Below are 16,821 nucleotides of genomic sequence, written 5' to 3'. Positions count from 1 at the left end.
ATAAGATGAATCTCTATTCATACATATATATTGTTTATGTATATATAAATAACTTAAAGCAATTTAATTTATGCCAAGTATGATTGAAATATTAGTCATACCATCAGCACACGCTTTATTTGAATATAAAATATCTCACGTGTTCAATAAAAAGTATGAATATCTTCAAGATGACGCCAGATATCAACTTGTATGTATTTTAATTTGATTCATAAGATTATGATTATTACTTGTTTTAGATTTACTCAATATTATATAAAGAGCTTGAATTCGTGGAATTTATGTAATACCAATAAGATTATTAACAAAATGTTTTGTTTTGTAAACTCACCAGTTTTCCCTTATTGCAACAGAATATCCAAAATGCGCATTATTAGGTCCTTTATACAATATTGGAAATTTCACATCAATGTTATAGCACAGCGCAATATCACAAAGAAACACTAACGGTAGCAAAACACTCACTGACTCAATCATTTTAATAGTTAGCCTATTATCTTAATAGCTCAGTAATTTATGTTATAAGAAATATTGTTTTTAAAAATTACATCACAATCAGTTAAACAGTGGCTATTAACCGTCAATATCGTAAAGAGCGCGCGTTTGTGATTTGACCGCAGTTATTATCGCGCCTCAACTGAGACAAATTTCCGTTCTGTAATATCGCAAGCAATCCAACATTATGCCCACCACATAAGTTATTCAGTAAACGTTCGATAGCAATGAAAAATCTCGTCGCCAAGTTAGGACTCTGGAGAAGATGATACTCAAATTGAAATTTTGTATTTTAAAGTAATGATATGAAGCTAATTGATCAAGAAAAAGACATATGATCAACTTAATGCAATGAGTAATTTATGTATGAATCTATCATTTTATTTATTATCATCTAAAACTAACATACTGGTAATCATTTTATCATAATTATGTTTTTTACAACGATTTTATTTGATAATTAATATCTCTCTAAGCTAATAATATAATGTTTTAAATCTTTTTCACGCGTAGCTTTTTATAGAACACAAAATAGTTGTCGTTTTTATGGTTTTGTTTTCAAATCAACAAAGTATTTAAATATAAAAAGAATTATAATGTGTATTTAAATACAATGACGCCAAGCCAAAACGGAGTAAATATATTGACCTTAACTGCCCTCAAAAAATATTTCACATTGTTTGGCAATTATGAGCTTTTATGGTGCAACGTAGAGCTTTGGTGATTTCATAATCATTTTTCGGTTGTTGTGGTAATTTTAAGTCAAAATTTTATCGAAAGTTGGCGCATTTAATTAGTTCAAATTAATTAAAATCAATCGAAATAACCTAAAAATAGTAATAATTTCACCAAAGCTCTAGGTTGCACCTAAAAGCTCATAATTTCCAAACAACTTGAAATATTTTTTTTCAGGAAATTAAGGTAATGCTATTACACCGGTTGCGGCTTGACGTTGAGGTCTGAGACACCCTGTATAATATATATATATATATATATATATATACAAATTTATATATATATATATATATATATATATATATTATTTATACATATTTGCGTGCGTGTATTTTATTAATTCCTTTATTCATTAATTATTTTTATTCCCAAATAAATAAGGGTTATTATAATAAAATTCATAAAGTTATAAAAATTACCTATTTAAAAAATTATATAAAAATAACTGGACCAGCAAAAAAAAATTAAAACTAGTGGAATGCATGGCATCGTGCCTTAAGGCAAATTGCTGGATTTTCCGTACCGTAATTAAAAATCTAGATATGAAACCCAAAAAAAATTACACACTATTGAAATCTCTATAAAATAACTGATCATTTGATGTACCTATGTCGAATAAACATTTTTAACCGCCTAATGATATTTTTTAACTTATTTTTGTTGAGAGTATATAAACGCTGGACGTGCCTTCCCAAAATTACAACAATTCTTCATCTAGTCAATACAAGTAAAATGTTTTTTGAATTATTAAAATCGGACGCTCCGTTCTTTAAAAAACTGAGTTACCGTTTTTGGCACTTTTTGCCTCGTATCGTCGGAACGGCTAGACCTGCCTTTGCCAAAAACTAATCAGCACGTCTTCCTATCAATACGAATCGAATGTTTTTTGAATTATTCAAATCGGTTGATCGGTGTTCCCGAAATCGTCGACGAAAATTTGTATCTGCACAAACACACATATACATCCATTTTTTATAAGGTATGCCAAAATATTTAGAAACCTTTGAAACGTAAAGATATACTATAACTTAGCCTACGTGAAGTTAAAAAATGCAGGACACTTGAAATAGAGTCATGTGATTAACATAATTTATTGATCAATATTGTATATCGATATCGATAATGCTACAATTTTAATATTCTGAGTTTTATGTATTGTATAAGATGTAAGGAAAAAATATACCTACTAAGTTAATTTGTTGAAAATATGAATAGATTTTTAGGGTTCATAACACCAGAAAAAAGAAAAGTTAAAGGCATTAAAACATTTATAGTATACCAAAAATTGGATTTTAATGCAATTTCAATTTTTGTGTGTATGACATTCAGTGCTCTAACGCATGAATTGACCTTTGCATTTAGATTGTTATTAGATCCCAAATATCTCAAAAGACATTTACGAAAAAATATTGAACAATCATTTAAAAGAAATTTTGAATAAAATGTTTATCAGGTCCATATCAACAGTATATGTAAAAATTAAAAAACGAGCGTCACATGTGTCGCTTTCGTCGTGCGTTTTGAGTCATTTGTTACCGCATGTCCTCGGGCGGTCAGCCGGCATTGGTACCTGGAAATGCCGCTGCGTCAGCGGACGCTTCCCGTTTCGATGAAATTAATTTCGTTTTACACAGAAACTAATAAAAACGTATGACTGAACGAAGGTTTGTTCATAAAGATATCAATTTATTGCTATATAGGACTCTAAAAGCAACTACATGAAAAATATCAGAAAATAATTTCTAAAAAATTAAGCCATTGATAAGGAAGTAGATAGTTTAAATTTTCCATGTTTTACTTTTAGAACTTTTAACTGGTCATATTTTTTATTAGTTTTTAGAATGTACATGAAGGTACATTAGAGTAGTAGTGCACTGGTAGTAGAGTAATGGTTGCATTTTACCATTATTTAAATTAAATTCCATATTTTAAAAAACATCAGGACATAAATAAGGATATTTATATATATATATATATATATATATATATATATATATATATATATATATATATATATATATATATATACGATATATATAAAATACATATTTTTGAATAGTCTTGAATTTGATGTTGATATAATATATATATAATTTGAGTTTAAAAGTCGGACGTTACATCAATAAAAATAGTATGAGAGTTTTTAGAAATTTATTTAAAATCCGTACGTTTCGGCTAGCATCTTAGCATTCATTCAGTGGCAATCATTATAACTATATAAATTAGAACTAAGTAAATAATATGTAAGAAATTTCATATAATAACAATAATAATAATAATAATAATAAACACTTAAAATTTTGTATCTTAATATAACATAAACAATATAAATTTCAAGTTAAAAATAATATTACTATATAAATCACTGATGCTTCGTGGAAATCCATTATCAAGTTTAACTTTTGTATTCTATATATAGTAATAATTCCACTTGTAGATGTAAATGTGAGATTTCAAAATTATTGTCAATGTAGTGAAGCATATTTATAGACAATCATGAAACATCAGATGAGTCATTTTAGATTTAATTATTTATGACACTATACAGAATTATCTAATCTGTTAATAACTGTAATTTTTGTTAAATATGATATAATTGTGCAAATATTGTTAAGTGTATCAAATTTACACAAAATTATAATAAATTTATATAATTATGATAAATGTAATTATTATAAAAAGCTATTTGAATTTTTATTTTCAAAAATATTATGTTTTTATAAATATTAAATTTTAATTGAATTAATAAAGATTTAAATATTTATTAATTTACTGCTTAAATCCAATTGAAAACAATAATATTTGATATTAGAAGTATTGTGGAAAAATAATAAAAAAGTTATATTGACCACATGAAGTAATGATTACTACATGATTGCAATAAAACCATATGATTTTATGTGCAATTATTTTACACATTATAAATTTCTTTATATATTGGCGCTTTAACGTGTATAAATGTATTGCATTCAAAAATTTACTTAAATACGTGAATACGGTACGGAATTAAACGGAAATTAGCATTCCAATAATTCCAAATATTAAAATGAGTAATTTAAATACCTAAACCAAAAATAGAGTGTATTGAAGAGTTTGCATTAGTAGAATCAACATGAAACTTATTCAAACACATAATGTAAAATTATTGAATATGTACACAAATGAACAAAATAAACTCTGAGATCATCGCGAAGACATTGTAACCTTGTACAGGTGTCATAAATCTCAAGTCTGGTAAACAAACTTGACTCTACTTTTTATTAATCCAACGTGAAAGAAACAATAAAAGAGTATATTATTTATCAAAGTGTTATAAAAAAACCTTTATAAAATCTGATTCATGTGGTATTGCTATGCGAGAACATATCATGTATCGTTAGCGTTATACATTGTTGTGATATATGAGTTAATTTTATACTTTGTTGATAAAAATTCATCAATTAATTAAGTATATATATATATATATATATAAATTATATATATATATATATAAATATATATATATATAGATATATATATAAATATATTATATATATATATATATATATATATATATATATAGAGGGTGTTCAAAAAGTACCCGGAATTACTAATAATTAAATTTCGCGGGTCTGGAGTGTCTGATTGTCAAAATTTTTTTTTAGTGTGTTGGTATACATGCCCCTAAAGTATGATGAAATTTTCAGCTATATTCACTGTTTACTTTGTCTGTGGTAGTCGCTAAGGTTCGACGTGTTTTTCTGAGCTCGGCGATTTTTACAATGGAAGAATTGAAAAGTCAAAGAATTTGTATTAAATTTTGCGTAAAAATGAATAAAGTGTTGCAAAGTGCAAAAATTCACCAGATATGGCTCCGTGTGACTTTTTCCTATTCCCAAAGTTGAAGAGACCCATGAAAGGACGGCGGTTTTCCTCGATTGAAGAAAATCGCTGAGAGTGCTCAAGGACATATCAAAAAGTGAATATCAAGGGTGCTTCGAAAATTGGAAAAAACGCTGGCATAAGTGTATTATATCTGGGGGGGACTACTTTGAAGGGGACCACATTAATGTAGACGAATAAATAAATATTTTTTTGAAAAAAACGAAAATTCCGGGTACTTTTGAACAGAACAGACCTCGTATATATATATATATATATATATATATATATATATATATATATATATATTATATATATGAATACATGATTAGAACAGTATAAGACTTATTACATTGAAAATTTTGCTCTAATAAGAGACTAAGACTATGTTAACCTAATTAAATAATTATATTATAGTATTAACAATTGAAAAAAATATATATTATTATAACAGATTATATGAATATTGTTAATATAGTGTTTTGGGATGAAATTGATGAAAGTCTTGAAAAGTTTCTGAGGATAAGAAATCAATCCTCTACAAATGATTAAAAATAAAATAGCGCAGTATCATTCTTTATATGAAAAATAGAAAACTAATTTCAATATTTTCAGTCAGTTTTAAAGTTATCAAATTCAAAAAAAAATTGAAATAAAAAGCTTTATTTAATTATTTAAAATCGACACTTTGCATTTAATTGAAATACTGCTATACTTACGATTACATCAATAAGAGCTGAGTTTCAGATATTACTTAGAACTCGTTGAAGTTACTTTCTTGAAACATAAATATTGAATCAAAGTGTCGATTAAATGTATTTCTGATAAATGTCTATTTTCGTAGCCAATGTTAGCTGAGTATTGTTACACCAATTCAGATAACAGTACGTTGGATAATGTAATAAAATATTTTCTATATCAGGTGTTCCAGACCACAACAAAAAATTACTATTGCAAATAGTTGTAAAAATGTTTTCTTGTAAATATTTCTTCTATAAAACATAATTTTTTCGAATTTCTTTTGCGTTAGTACTAGTTATAATTTGCATTTGTTCACATTTATTATATGTTTAATAAAATAAATTTTCTATTGTATATATATATATATATACATGTTAGATTTAATATAATATATTACAAATAAACGTATATTTGTCTCATTACCGAGGCTAGCAGAGATACATTATATATATGTACAGATTCGCTTTCAAAATGACTCACTTTCATAGAATTTCATTAAATAATATTAAACGAATAATCTGACTCTCATAAGATAATGTAAATGTTTGTTACAAATAATAATTCAATTTTATTATTAATTTTTGTCTATCTATTTTGACCTCAAACAAATATTTTTTCAACAATTAGTCAATGAATTTCCAATAAGCGTGTTCATATAGCCAATCTTAGCTAACAGCGCTACTTTTACTCTTGTGGAAAAATGCAATCAGCAAATGAAAAACTAACATAACTTTAGAATTATAGTGTTAAATTAGTTATTTGAAAAGTATAGCATTGGAGATTTTTATTTGGATGGTACTAACCTTTGTCAAAATATAGTTTTGAAAGATATAAAAGTAAAATTGCATTTTATTAACATTAGATATGGATATAGATATATATAGAGATATATAGATATGTATAGAGGTAGAGATAGAGAAATATAGAGAGATCGCTAAGATAGATATATGATAATTTGAGATAGATTAGAGAGATATATAGAGATTGATATAGGATATAGAGAGAAATATATATATAGAGATATAGATATATATATAGATATATTATATATATATATATATATATATATATATATTATTTTATAAAGTATATTTAATACAACAACCCCAAAATAGCAATAAATTTTTCACAATGTTAATCTTTTGAATTGAAAAAATAACCAATTGACGATAATTAATTAAATCAATAAATAAATAAAATAGAATATATTACTTGTATATTTTTTGATTACGCACATTCGCCAAATTTGTGTATTTTGTGACCCACTTGTGCAACAACATCCCACTCATTCTGTCAAATATAGAATTTGCAATAAAGTATTATGTTATCGGGTGATTGAACCCAAAGTAACTTTTAGAATAAATGAATTATTAAAAAAATAGTTACTTTTTAATTACTATTGAAATTAGAATCTAACTCCAGTATATTGATATTCTACGAAGAATTACAAGTAAATGTGGAGTGTAAAAAAACTAAGAACTCGTATATAAAGTTCCTTGAAATTTGATGCCTTTTAATAGTTACTTATCCTATTTGCTTATTTAAAATCATCGCTGATATGAAGAATATATTTAACTTTTTAATGTTAAGAGATATAAACAACATGTAAAATGAGAATTCACTTATATTGAAAGGAGATATTTCAGAAATATTGGATTATACCTGCTATATAATCGGAAAACTCATTTTATTCAATACTAATTATTATCTGTTGTTCCACTTAAGTGGTGCTAAAGAAATAGTTTTTAAACCAGTAAAAGTTACCTACTTTTATCTAACCTTTTTTGGACAGTAGACACAAGTAGATATGTTCGACAAATTTTGCGTAGGACGAGGTGGATTTGCAATGTTACGTAAAAAATCTGCGCAAAACTCTCACTTTTCACCCATCTTGAAGATATGTAATACTAAAGGTGAGTGAAATAGTCTGGAGACATTCATAACATCAAAAATCTTGAAGAAGTAAGGAAGTCGGGTCTAATTTAATTGAAATGCATGCTTCGGTAAGCGCGAGGGTTAATTTGGTGAAGTGAAGTGTTTAAAATAGTGAATTATATTTATTAAGTTAATAATATTATTTAAACATAATTTGGCAGTTTGTTTTTTATAGATTTTTTTCATATGCCTGCTGTTGGTATTTGTGCATTTCCTACAAGCGAACCCAGTGGCCCAACGGGATAATAGTAACCGCCGAAGAAGACCGAGACCTTGCAGGTAATTGATTTAATTATGAGATAATGTTATTAAAATAAATTGTTTTGATAATTATTTCATTATAGTCAACGGTTAAAGTTATTGCTCTATGTTAGAGAATACTTAAAATATTGCGTTTTTATCATTAGTAATACGAATCTATTTATAATAATTACAAAATTAATGTATCTATCGAGATAATAAATAATTTGAGCAAATAAGCCACAAAAATAAATCATTACAAAAAACAATTTGCACAATTGATCAAACTTCTTTTATGCTTTACATAACATTGTCAACAACTTGATCAATGGTCTTATTATAATGACATTTTGTAATAGAATAATAATTCAATAAGAATTTCAAAAGAACCAAAATAATGAATAGAAATAAGCCTTACTAACCATTTTCAAAATTCAAGGAATAGAGGGCGGGAAGCGCCCAGTGGACGAACATTTGGACATTTTGATCACAAATTTCTATTTGCTGATGTAACAGTCAATCACAACTATATTTACAATTGCGGTGGAGGAGGTCAATATGGAGGCGGTCATGGTGGTAATAATCATGGGGGTGGAATACATGGAGGAGGAAACCACCACGGTGGCGGAAACCATCATGGAGGGGCAAGTCATGGTAGCGGTGGTCAAGGAAGTCATGGAGGAAACGGAAATGGAGATAACAACAACCACGGAAGCTCGGACTATGACTATAATAACTTCGAACCTGAAGTTGTAGACGCCGATGAGCCGGTCACCAACCGCCCAGGATGGTTTGAAAATCTATTCATGAACGTCTTCAACACTGGCCCACAAACGGTATTCGCTCCAATTCAGGAGTCCGCAGTCAGCGCTCTGCAAGACGTCGGTCAGTCTTCTGTAGGCGCCTTGCAGAGCGTCTCGCAAACCGCGGTCGACGCTCTACAAGACGCTGGTCAGAACGCTATCGGCGGTTTGCAAGGCGCTGGACAAGCGGTTGCTGATGTTTTTCAAAATATAGGTCAATCAGCTATTGGAACTTTTCAGGATTTCCTCCCTAAACCTGTCACAGAGAATACCGGTGAGGTTGATTATCCAGAAATTACAGTTAACGACAAATATGCTGGAAATAGATATAGCGTTGGGGGAGTGCATACTGCAGTTGGACCGCCGAATCGAAATCAAGGACAACGCAGACCACAAGGCTGGCTGAGGACCCTTAATGAGTGGGCCAAGCCGCTCTTTGATTGGTTTTAAAATGCACGTCACAGCAAAACTCAAGTCTGATTTTATATATTATAAAATAATAAAATTTAAAATAATAAACATATAAAATTTAATGTTATAATAAAATATGAAATTGAAGTACAAGCTCTTGATTTGTAATAATTTTTAATATTAAGCATTATTTTTCAGATATCATATGAGGCAAATAAGTATGAATTAATATATATATCATTATATATTGTTCAATTTACATACCTCCATGAATAAGCAATACACATATATATTGCCTTCGTCCATGCTTTACACTTGTGTCTTTTATAAATATATTACTGTCACTTCTTCTTCTTCATATGTACAAGCTCTTGATTTGTAATAATTTTTAATATTAAGCATTATTTTTCAGATATCATATGAAGCAAATAAGTATGAATTAATATATATATATATATATCATTATATATTGTTCAATTTACATATCTCCATGAATAAGCAATACACATATGCTTTACACTTGTGTCTTTTATAAATATATTACTGTCACTTCTTCTTCTTCATATATATAAAATGATATTTATCGAATGATTCTATATTTCTCTAAATTAATAAATACTATACAATATTTAGTTATTACACTTTCGTTTAATTAACGTTTTTAGAATTGCGTGTTGAGAGGAAGTTTCTGACACAACCAACATAATCGTTTTCGATTGGTGTTATGTAGCAGTGTTGTCAACCTCACGCAAATGTAATGATGCTGAAGATGTCAGCATCGTATTCATCTGTCAAACTAGTAGTCAAATAGCGCAAAAATGGCTGGTGCTATTTCAAAATATAATACCATTTTAAAATATAATAGAAAGTTTATTCAACCTGTGTCATACTTTATTAAAAATGGATTTCATAAATACAGTACAGCCGAAACTAAAAATCAATATGACATAATAATAGCAGGAGGAGGAATGGTTGGCACAGCATTCCTTTTAGCATTAGGTAATTTTAGGTTAAACTAAAAACTTGTTTATTATTTAATTACAACTTAAATATGTGAATAATGTTTTGATTATGTTAGGTGAAATATAAACTCTAATGTTTGGTGCAAAGAATACGTAATGTCATTACATAATTAAATGAGTTTTATTTATTATTGGAATATGATTTGTTTTGTGTGTCAAAATAATAAAATATATTTTCTTTTTCATTTATATTTTTTCTCATAATAATGATACTTTGATACTTATCTTTTATTGATTAATAAATAATTTGAATTATATTTTTATATGCATTTTTTTCACTTTATTTTCTCACACTACTTGTAAATAATGCATGATATTGGCTCAAAGTATTTGATTTTAGTTTAGATATTTTATTGATAATATTTTGATTTCTAGCAAATGATGCAAGGCTTTCAATAAGCAAATTTTACTGCTTGAAGGTGGTCCAAAATATGCTAAAAAGGAACTTTCTAACTACTCAAACAGAGTATCGGCTATTAACAAAGGATCTTCTCAATTGTTCAAAGATATCAATGTGTGGGATAAAATTAGAAGAAAGAAAGCAGTAAATGATATGCAGGTCTATTTTGCATCAAAAATAATTTATATTTAATGTTTACTATATAAGATTTTGAAATTTTATTAGGTTTGGGATGCATGTTCTGATGCATCCATCAATTTCAATGATAATATGCAAAACGACATAGCGTTCATAATTGAAAATGATGAAATATTACATGCTTTGTACTCTTCTTTTGAAGAAACTCCAAAAACCAACATAACAATTTTAAATAAAGCAAAAGTAAAAAATCTAAAATTGGCAAAAGAAATACTAAAAATGAAGTTGAATTGGAAACTGGAGAGAAATTCACTTGTAATCTTTTGGTAAGTCAGTTTAATATATACCTTAAATTTGGATTATATATATATATATATATATATATATAAATAAATTACATAATAAATTATACATAAGATTACATACATTATAGTTAATTGCTTAAATTTATTGCATTTCTTGTATAAAAATATTTAACTCTACAGTCTTCACATACTTTTTTCTTATCTCAAATATTTTGTATTACAAATATTTTGTACAACATTTGATTTGTTCTAATTTGCATAAACTTTGCCATTCCTATCTGTTCTTATATTGCTTGCATTTTCTGCTATTGTTTGGTTTAAGTTATCAATTCTTTGGCATAAATCAGTAAGATGTAATTTCATTTCTCTAATATTTTCATTTATTAAGGCAAGTTCTCTTCCGTTTATGGTCTTTGGAAGGTATTTCAGAGTAGGTACGCATTCTATATCCCCTCTGATGATTGCTAACTTTATTTGTATTGTAAACTTGAGGAACTGATTTTATAGTTTGAGTAACAAGACTTGAATAGCTATCAGGCTTAGAAATATTTGTATAACTGTGTTTTTTGAAGCCAATACAATTTTCAGGCGGTTTAGATATGGTGGCCCTCTTGCGTTTATTTTGTTGTAGATCTTTTCGTTCTACTATTAACTGGTATATAGATGTGATGAGTTCTCTAGGAATCTTTAATTAAATAAATTAGAAATTCAATTTTGATTATTTTATATTTTTATAATATTTCTATCTAGAACGTGAATAAACAATGAAAAATAATATTTTAATCATTATTCTAGTTTTATTATAATGTTATGTTTTTTTACATTATTTCTCATAATCTTTCAAATTTTAAAATGATGTTTAAGTTTGTTTCAACTTAAATTTAAACTGCATTTACTTTGGGTTTTTATATGGTAAATTAGTATGGTAAACTTACTCTCATTTCTCGTGGGTCATTTGGTCTAATATAAAGTGCCCATTGCCCAGTAGATGTGAGTAACATAGCACTCCGATGGCATATGAGAACAATTCTTGTGGGCAATCTTCTCAATAACTTTGAAAACAGTATACTCTCAAGTCGTCCTACCAATTCTGCTTGGCGCGATAATCTGTCTAACCCTGCGCTTTGCTGCAAACCCTAAATAGGGAAATATTAGCTAAAATTTTGCTTCAATTAAAATTGTATTAAATATTGATATTCCAGAAAAATATTTTTTTATAAATCAGTCATATTTCTCACGGTATTCTTACCTGAATATCACTCACAGCTAGACCAACCAGTAAATTGGTAAGAATAACAGTGACTAGCACAATAAATGCACAAAATATGATATGTGCAGTTATGGGATATCTCACAGGATATTCTTCAGCATGAAATATGTCATCAAATTCTAATTCCCCGGACATCATCACAACAGCCTATCATAATAAAATGAAAAAAAATTATAGTTTGTGAACAATTAGTAAATATTTTTTATTTAAACAAAATGCAACATATAGCATTATGATATCTCATTATTAAGCATTTTTAATTATTTGTCATCGTGTTACCTTAAGTAAAGCCAAGGGAATTGTGCTAAATGATGGTACTTCAGCAAAAAGCACGCCAAAGCTCAGTGCAAAAGCTACAATCAAAAAGCAATAGGCCATCAAAAACTTCGAAAAATTCACTGCCACTGAAAAAAAATATATTTAATATTTATAATAAATTATTTTTTCAAAAATTTGTTTGAATTTTCTATCTTTTAGTCTTTTACCGGTAGTAAACATTTGAACATATAGTCCGAATATTGGAAATCTTCCGACTAACATCATTAGTTCTAACCAGGTGAAAAGTATTGCTAACGCCGCAACATGATGCTGCCATGTCCATTTGCCTAAAATGTAGTACTGTGGTGTCTAAAAGGCGAGGAATAAAAGATTACAGAATCTATATATTATATTATATATTTGAAAATTATATTTTTGCATCCATATGCCTACCACGCAAAGAAAGACAGTGATAATAATAATCCACTGCAACCAATTTTCCCATTGTCGGCTATATCCTATCCACCCTTGGGAAATTTGAAATAATTCTTTGGCCAGCAGCATGCAGTTAAGTGTCAATACCCAAAAACCTAGCGGTTTTGCGTATCGAGGAGTCATTTGGCATATTTGCTCATCGCTTTTTGTAGTACAATCAATCAAAAAGACAGCTAAAACAGATTGTAATTGAAACAATGAAATTGTTTAGACGTTTGTTTCGAAAATTTCGGAAGTGGTACAATCTTGTTACAAATTTTATAAGACTTCACTTTAATAGTAATTATGTAATATTCATAAAAGTCATGCGTTTTAAATAATCGATATTTTCTTTATTGGAAAACAGCTTAATAATTTTTTTTTATCTTTATTATACTTCAAACAAATTTCAAATAACGTAGTCAAGATTATTATCAACTTTTACCATTGCGTCTACATAATTTTCACGCTCTCGTAATTCCTACCATAATAATACATTTAATAACTGATTTTAAATTGTGTTTTATGATACAAAATAACGATACGCTGCTACACTCTGATACAGTCAAATGATTTTAACCTACGTATTATCTCAATGTTCTACTCACCTATGATGTACCAACTAAAATGTATCACGAATACTGCGTGGAATAATAAACTCAATAAGAAAAATTTTCTAATTCTTCTCCACTTGAGAAATAGGAAAGTTTCGCACAATGGATGTTTAAGAACATCTTTGCGTCCGACCTATGAAAATAAAAATAATGTCTGAAAGGTCAAGGCATCCATTTTTTTTTTACGAGTACACTTTAATATTATGAAAGTTCAATTTGATAATAGCTGTTTTTTTTACTAAACCTCGATGAAAGCTCTCAGTAGTTCTGTTTCTCCTCGATCCGTGCTTGGCACAAGGATGCGGAAGTCTAGCTTAAGTTCGCAATCGGCGTCTCCGATTTCGTGGTCATTCAATTTTATCGCATGATCGAATTTGCTTAAATAACGTACTACATCCGGCGTACGGCGCAAAATAAACGATAAAGCAGTCACACCACCACCATCTGTTCTGGCTGTCACATCTGCACCATATCCTTAAGTAAAATGACAAAAATTGTTTAAAGTATTTTGCCTTCTAAAAGCACTATTAAGTTATATTCACTGGAAAATTACCAATATATAGAAAACTTAATTAAATCATAAAAAATGCAATTAGTAAACTGCGAAATAATAAAATTTACCGTATAATACGAACAATGAGGAATTAAATTTCTCAAAACTTACATCTATAATAATAAATTCATTATCTCGCTATTGAAAATTAATTATATGTGATGATAAGGTAATAAAAAAAATCATGCAATTATCTTCAACAACATAATATTATTACTTACTGACCTATTAGCATGTATACGCAAGATGAGAATTCATTTAGAGCCGCTATGTGCAACGGCGTATAACCAAAATTGTCTGCACGGTTTACTAATGCACCGTTGTCGAGAAGTAACCGTGCACATTCGCACGATCTGTTAATGTAAAGTAGATTTTCAGAAATGATTAATGATGTAAATGAGATTACCATGACATGAATATGAAATTTGATTTATTATATACTTCATAATTCGTTTAATTTAACTTCTATTCTAATATTATGACTTTTCAATGAATTATTGGAATAAGTTAGTAATTTATTTATTTAAATTTTGAGCATTTATTTTAACGTGTACCTGGATTCTTTGACTATTGCTCCATGCAGTGGAGTGCGACCATCAGCGTCAGTCGCATTCGGATCACCGCCACATTCCAATAAAACTTCCAATGTTTCAGGTGATTGAGCAAGCGCCGCTGTAAATGATACAAAATTATGTAATTTTCCTTTTTTAAATACTTACTATTTTAAAGCCGAAAAATTATACGTTAAATACGATTTTCAATCTTGTTTGGAAGTAGTTTCCGATATGTAGAGTATTTTAATTTTAATGTTAAACTAGTGTGGTATTGGTATTTGAGGCAAGTTACATGAACTTTCCGATATGTGTAAATAATCGACTTAATCAATAAAAAATAAATTAATTTATGAGTAGATTTATTACACATAATTGAAAACGAACAACACGTTAAATCGGAGTATTTTCAAAAAGCAACTTTTCAAAAATCAACAATTATTATAATATATTTAAATTAAAATTTTAAAATTAAAATTTTAAATATATATATTTGAATCAGTTTCCGTAGGATTTTAATGGTTTAGTATGTTTATTAAGACCAAGTACTATATTGTTATACCAAGTAAATCGTCTAATTTTAATTTTAGCTAACGTCAAAAAAACTACTCATTTTCTTTGATTTTTAAAATTGCTTGTTGTCATAAGGCCGTGATAGATCACAGATATCTATAAGACCATAATATATATCGCTAAAAATTCCATAAAAATCGGCTTCAATTATTTTTTCAACAGTTAATTACAAGAAAACGGCTCGGTAGATTTTCACCTAAAACTAATCAGTACCATTCCCAACTAATATCTTCGAACAGTTTTTGATTTTTTAAAATCGGTTCGGTAGGGATGAGCTTAAATGTGACGAAAAGTATAACTTTTTTTTTCAAATTACAAAGAACGGCTTGGCAGATCGTCGCACAAACTGACAAACGATAGTCCTCATCGAAATAATCAAATGGCTTTTAAATTTCTGAAATCGGTTCAGGCGTTTTTGAGAAAACGTCGATGAAAGGTCTAATTTTGACAAATGCCAAAAAAACGATACCGATTTTTGCAAACTTTGACGAATTTTCAAAGTTAAACCAATTGTCGTAAGGCCGTAATATTTTAGTATGATCTAGAAGACTATAGTATCTACCGTGAAAAAATAATAATAAAAATCGTCGAAAAAATTTTTTTACACTTTATTACAAGAAAACGACCCGGCCGATCTTTACCAAAAACTAATCAGCACGATTCCCAATCAATATCTTCCTCGGCCGATCGTCCCCACGATAGTCATCGTCGAGATACATCGAATGGCTTTTAAATTTTTGAAATCGGCCCCAGTTTTCGAGAAAACGTCGATTTACGGCAAAAAATCTGTTCACATACACACACACACATACTTTTCCAAATTTGATCTCATTCGATTCAGAATGGCTTGAAACGTCGAGAAAACATAAAATTAGCGAATCGGATTGTTTGATGAAAACATAAACTTCTCCTTCGGGAAGTTAATATGAATTAAAATGTTGCATTACCTAAATGTAAAGAAGTTGTTTTCTATGATTCCTGGCATCGACAGAAGCGCCAGCTTGTGTGAGAAGTCGCGCACAAATTGCATTTCCATCTTCCGATGCTAAATGTAATGCAGTCATTTTTCGGGGACCCCAATGGGATCGAAAATCTGCGCCATGTTCAGTAATAACCGGATGCAGTCTTCTGAACCCAGGGCCGCCGCTACATGTAGTGGTGTTTCGGTGAATACCTGTGATATTTCATCAGAATGCATAGTTTGCTTGCAGATTATAGAAATGAATATACAGTAGAATCCGCTTAGTATGACATCGAAGGGACGCCGAAATCTCGTCATACTAACCGGTCGTCATTAAAAGCGTACTGAAGAAAAACTTTTAATATGCAAATATGTTACATTTTTCAGTAATTTAAAAGAAAAGCCTATACAAGCGTTTTAATTAAAAATAAAAATGGCACATTAAAATTTAATATAAAATAAAATTGACATAGGGTAGGGC

The 16,821-nt window shown here is 28.5% G+C and overlaps 2 protein-coding genes across 2 annotated transcripts; one reads left to right on the top strand and one right to left on the bottom strand.

Annotated features, from left to right (window-relative positions):
* Positions 1-10,039: 10,039 nt before the first annotated feature.
* On the top strand, positions 10,040-11,111 carry LOC113383737 (ubiquinone biosynthesis monooxygenase COQ6, mitochondrial-like). Its single transcript, XM_026621995.1, has 3 exons — positions 10,040-10,220; positions 10,663-10,802; positions 10,869-11,111. The coding sequence occupies exons 1-3, from the start codon at positions 10,040-10,042 to the stop codon at positions 11,109-11,111; spliced, it is 564 nt and encodes a 187-aa protein (XP_026477780.1).
* A 351-nt stretch (positions 11,112-11,462) lies between these two features.
* LOC113383730 (transient receptor potential channel pyrexia-like) lies at positions 11,463-16,577 on the bottom strand. The gene is given in 13 exon segments (XM_026621983.1): positions 11,463-11,771; positions 12,022-12,222; positions 12,336-12,503; positions 12,636-12,760; positions 12,842-12,983; positions 13,068-13,282; positions 13,697-13,835; positions 13,947-14,176; positions 14,481-14,608; positions 14,810-14,927; positions 16,327-16,347; positions 16,350-16,484; positions 16,487-16,577. Coding segments are annotated over 13 exon segments (2,022 nt in total).
* Between the last annotated feature and the right edge of the window lie 244 nt (positions 16,578-16,821).

Source organism: Ctenocephalides felis, unplaced genomic scaffold (assembly GCF_003426905.1).
Source record: "Ctenocephalides felis isolate EL2017-DRISC unplaced genomic scaffold, ASM342690v1 CF-g0.4_SCAFFOLD_00845, whole genome shotgun sequence".
Classification (NCBI taxonomy): Eukaryota; Metazoa; Arthropoda; class Insecta; order Siphonaptera; family Pulicidae; genus Ctenocephalides; species Ctenocephalides felis.
Note: the sequence above shows the minus strand (reverse complement) of the source record. Positions and strands in the feature narration are given on the sequence as shown.

Bases quoted from the DNA above. Each gene is read 5' to 3' on its own strand.
- LOC113383737 (XM_026621995.1), top strand. From the start codon at position 10,040: ATGGCTGGTGCTATTTCAAAATATAATACCATTTTAAAATATAATAGA. The intron at 10,221-10,662 runs GTAATTTTAGGT...TACTGCTTGAAG, and splicing joins AGCATTCCTTTTAGCATTAG to GTGGTCCAAAATATGCTAAA. The intron at 10,803-10,868 runs GTCTATTTTGCA...AAATTTTATTAG, and splicing joins AAGCAGTAAATGATATGCAG to GTTTGGGATGCATGTTCTGA.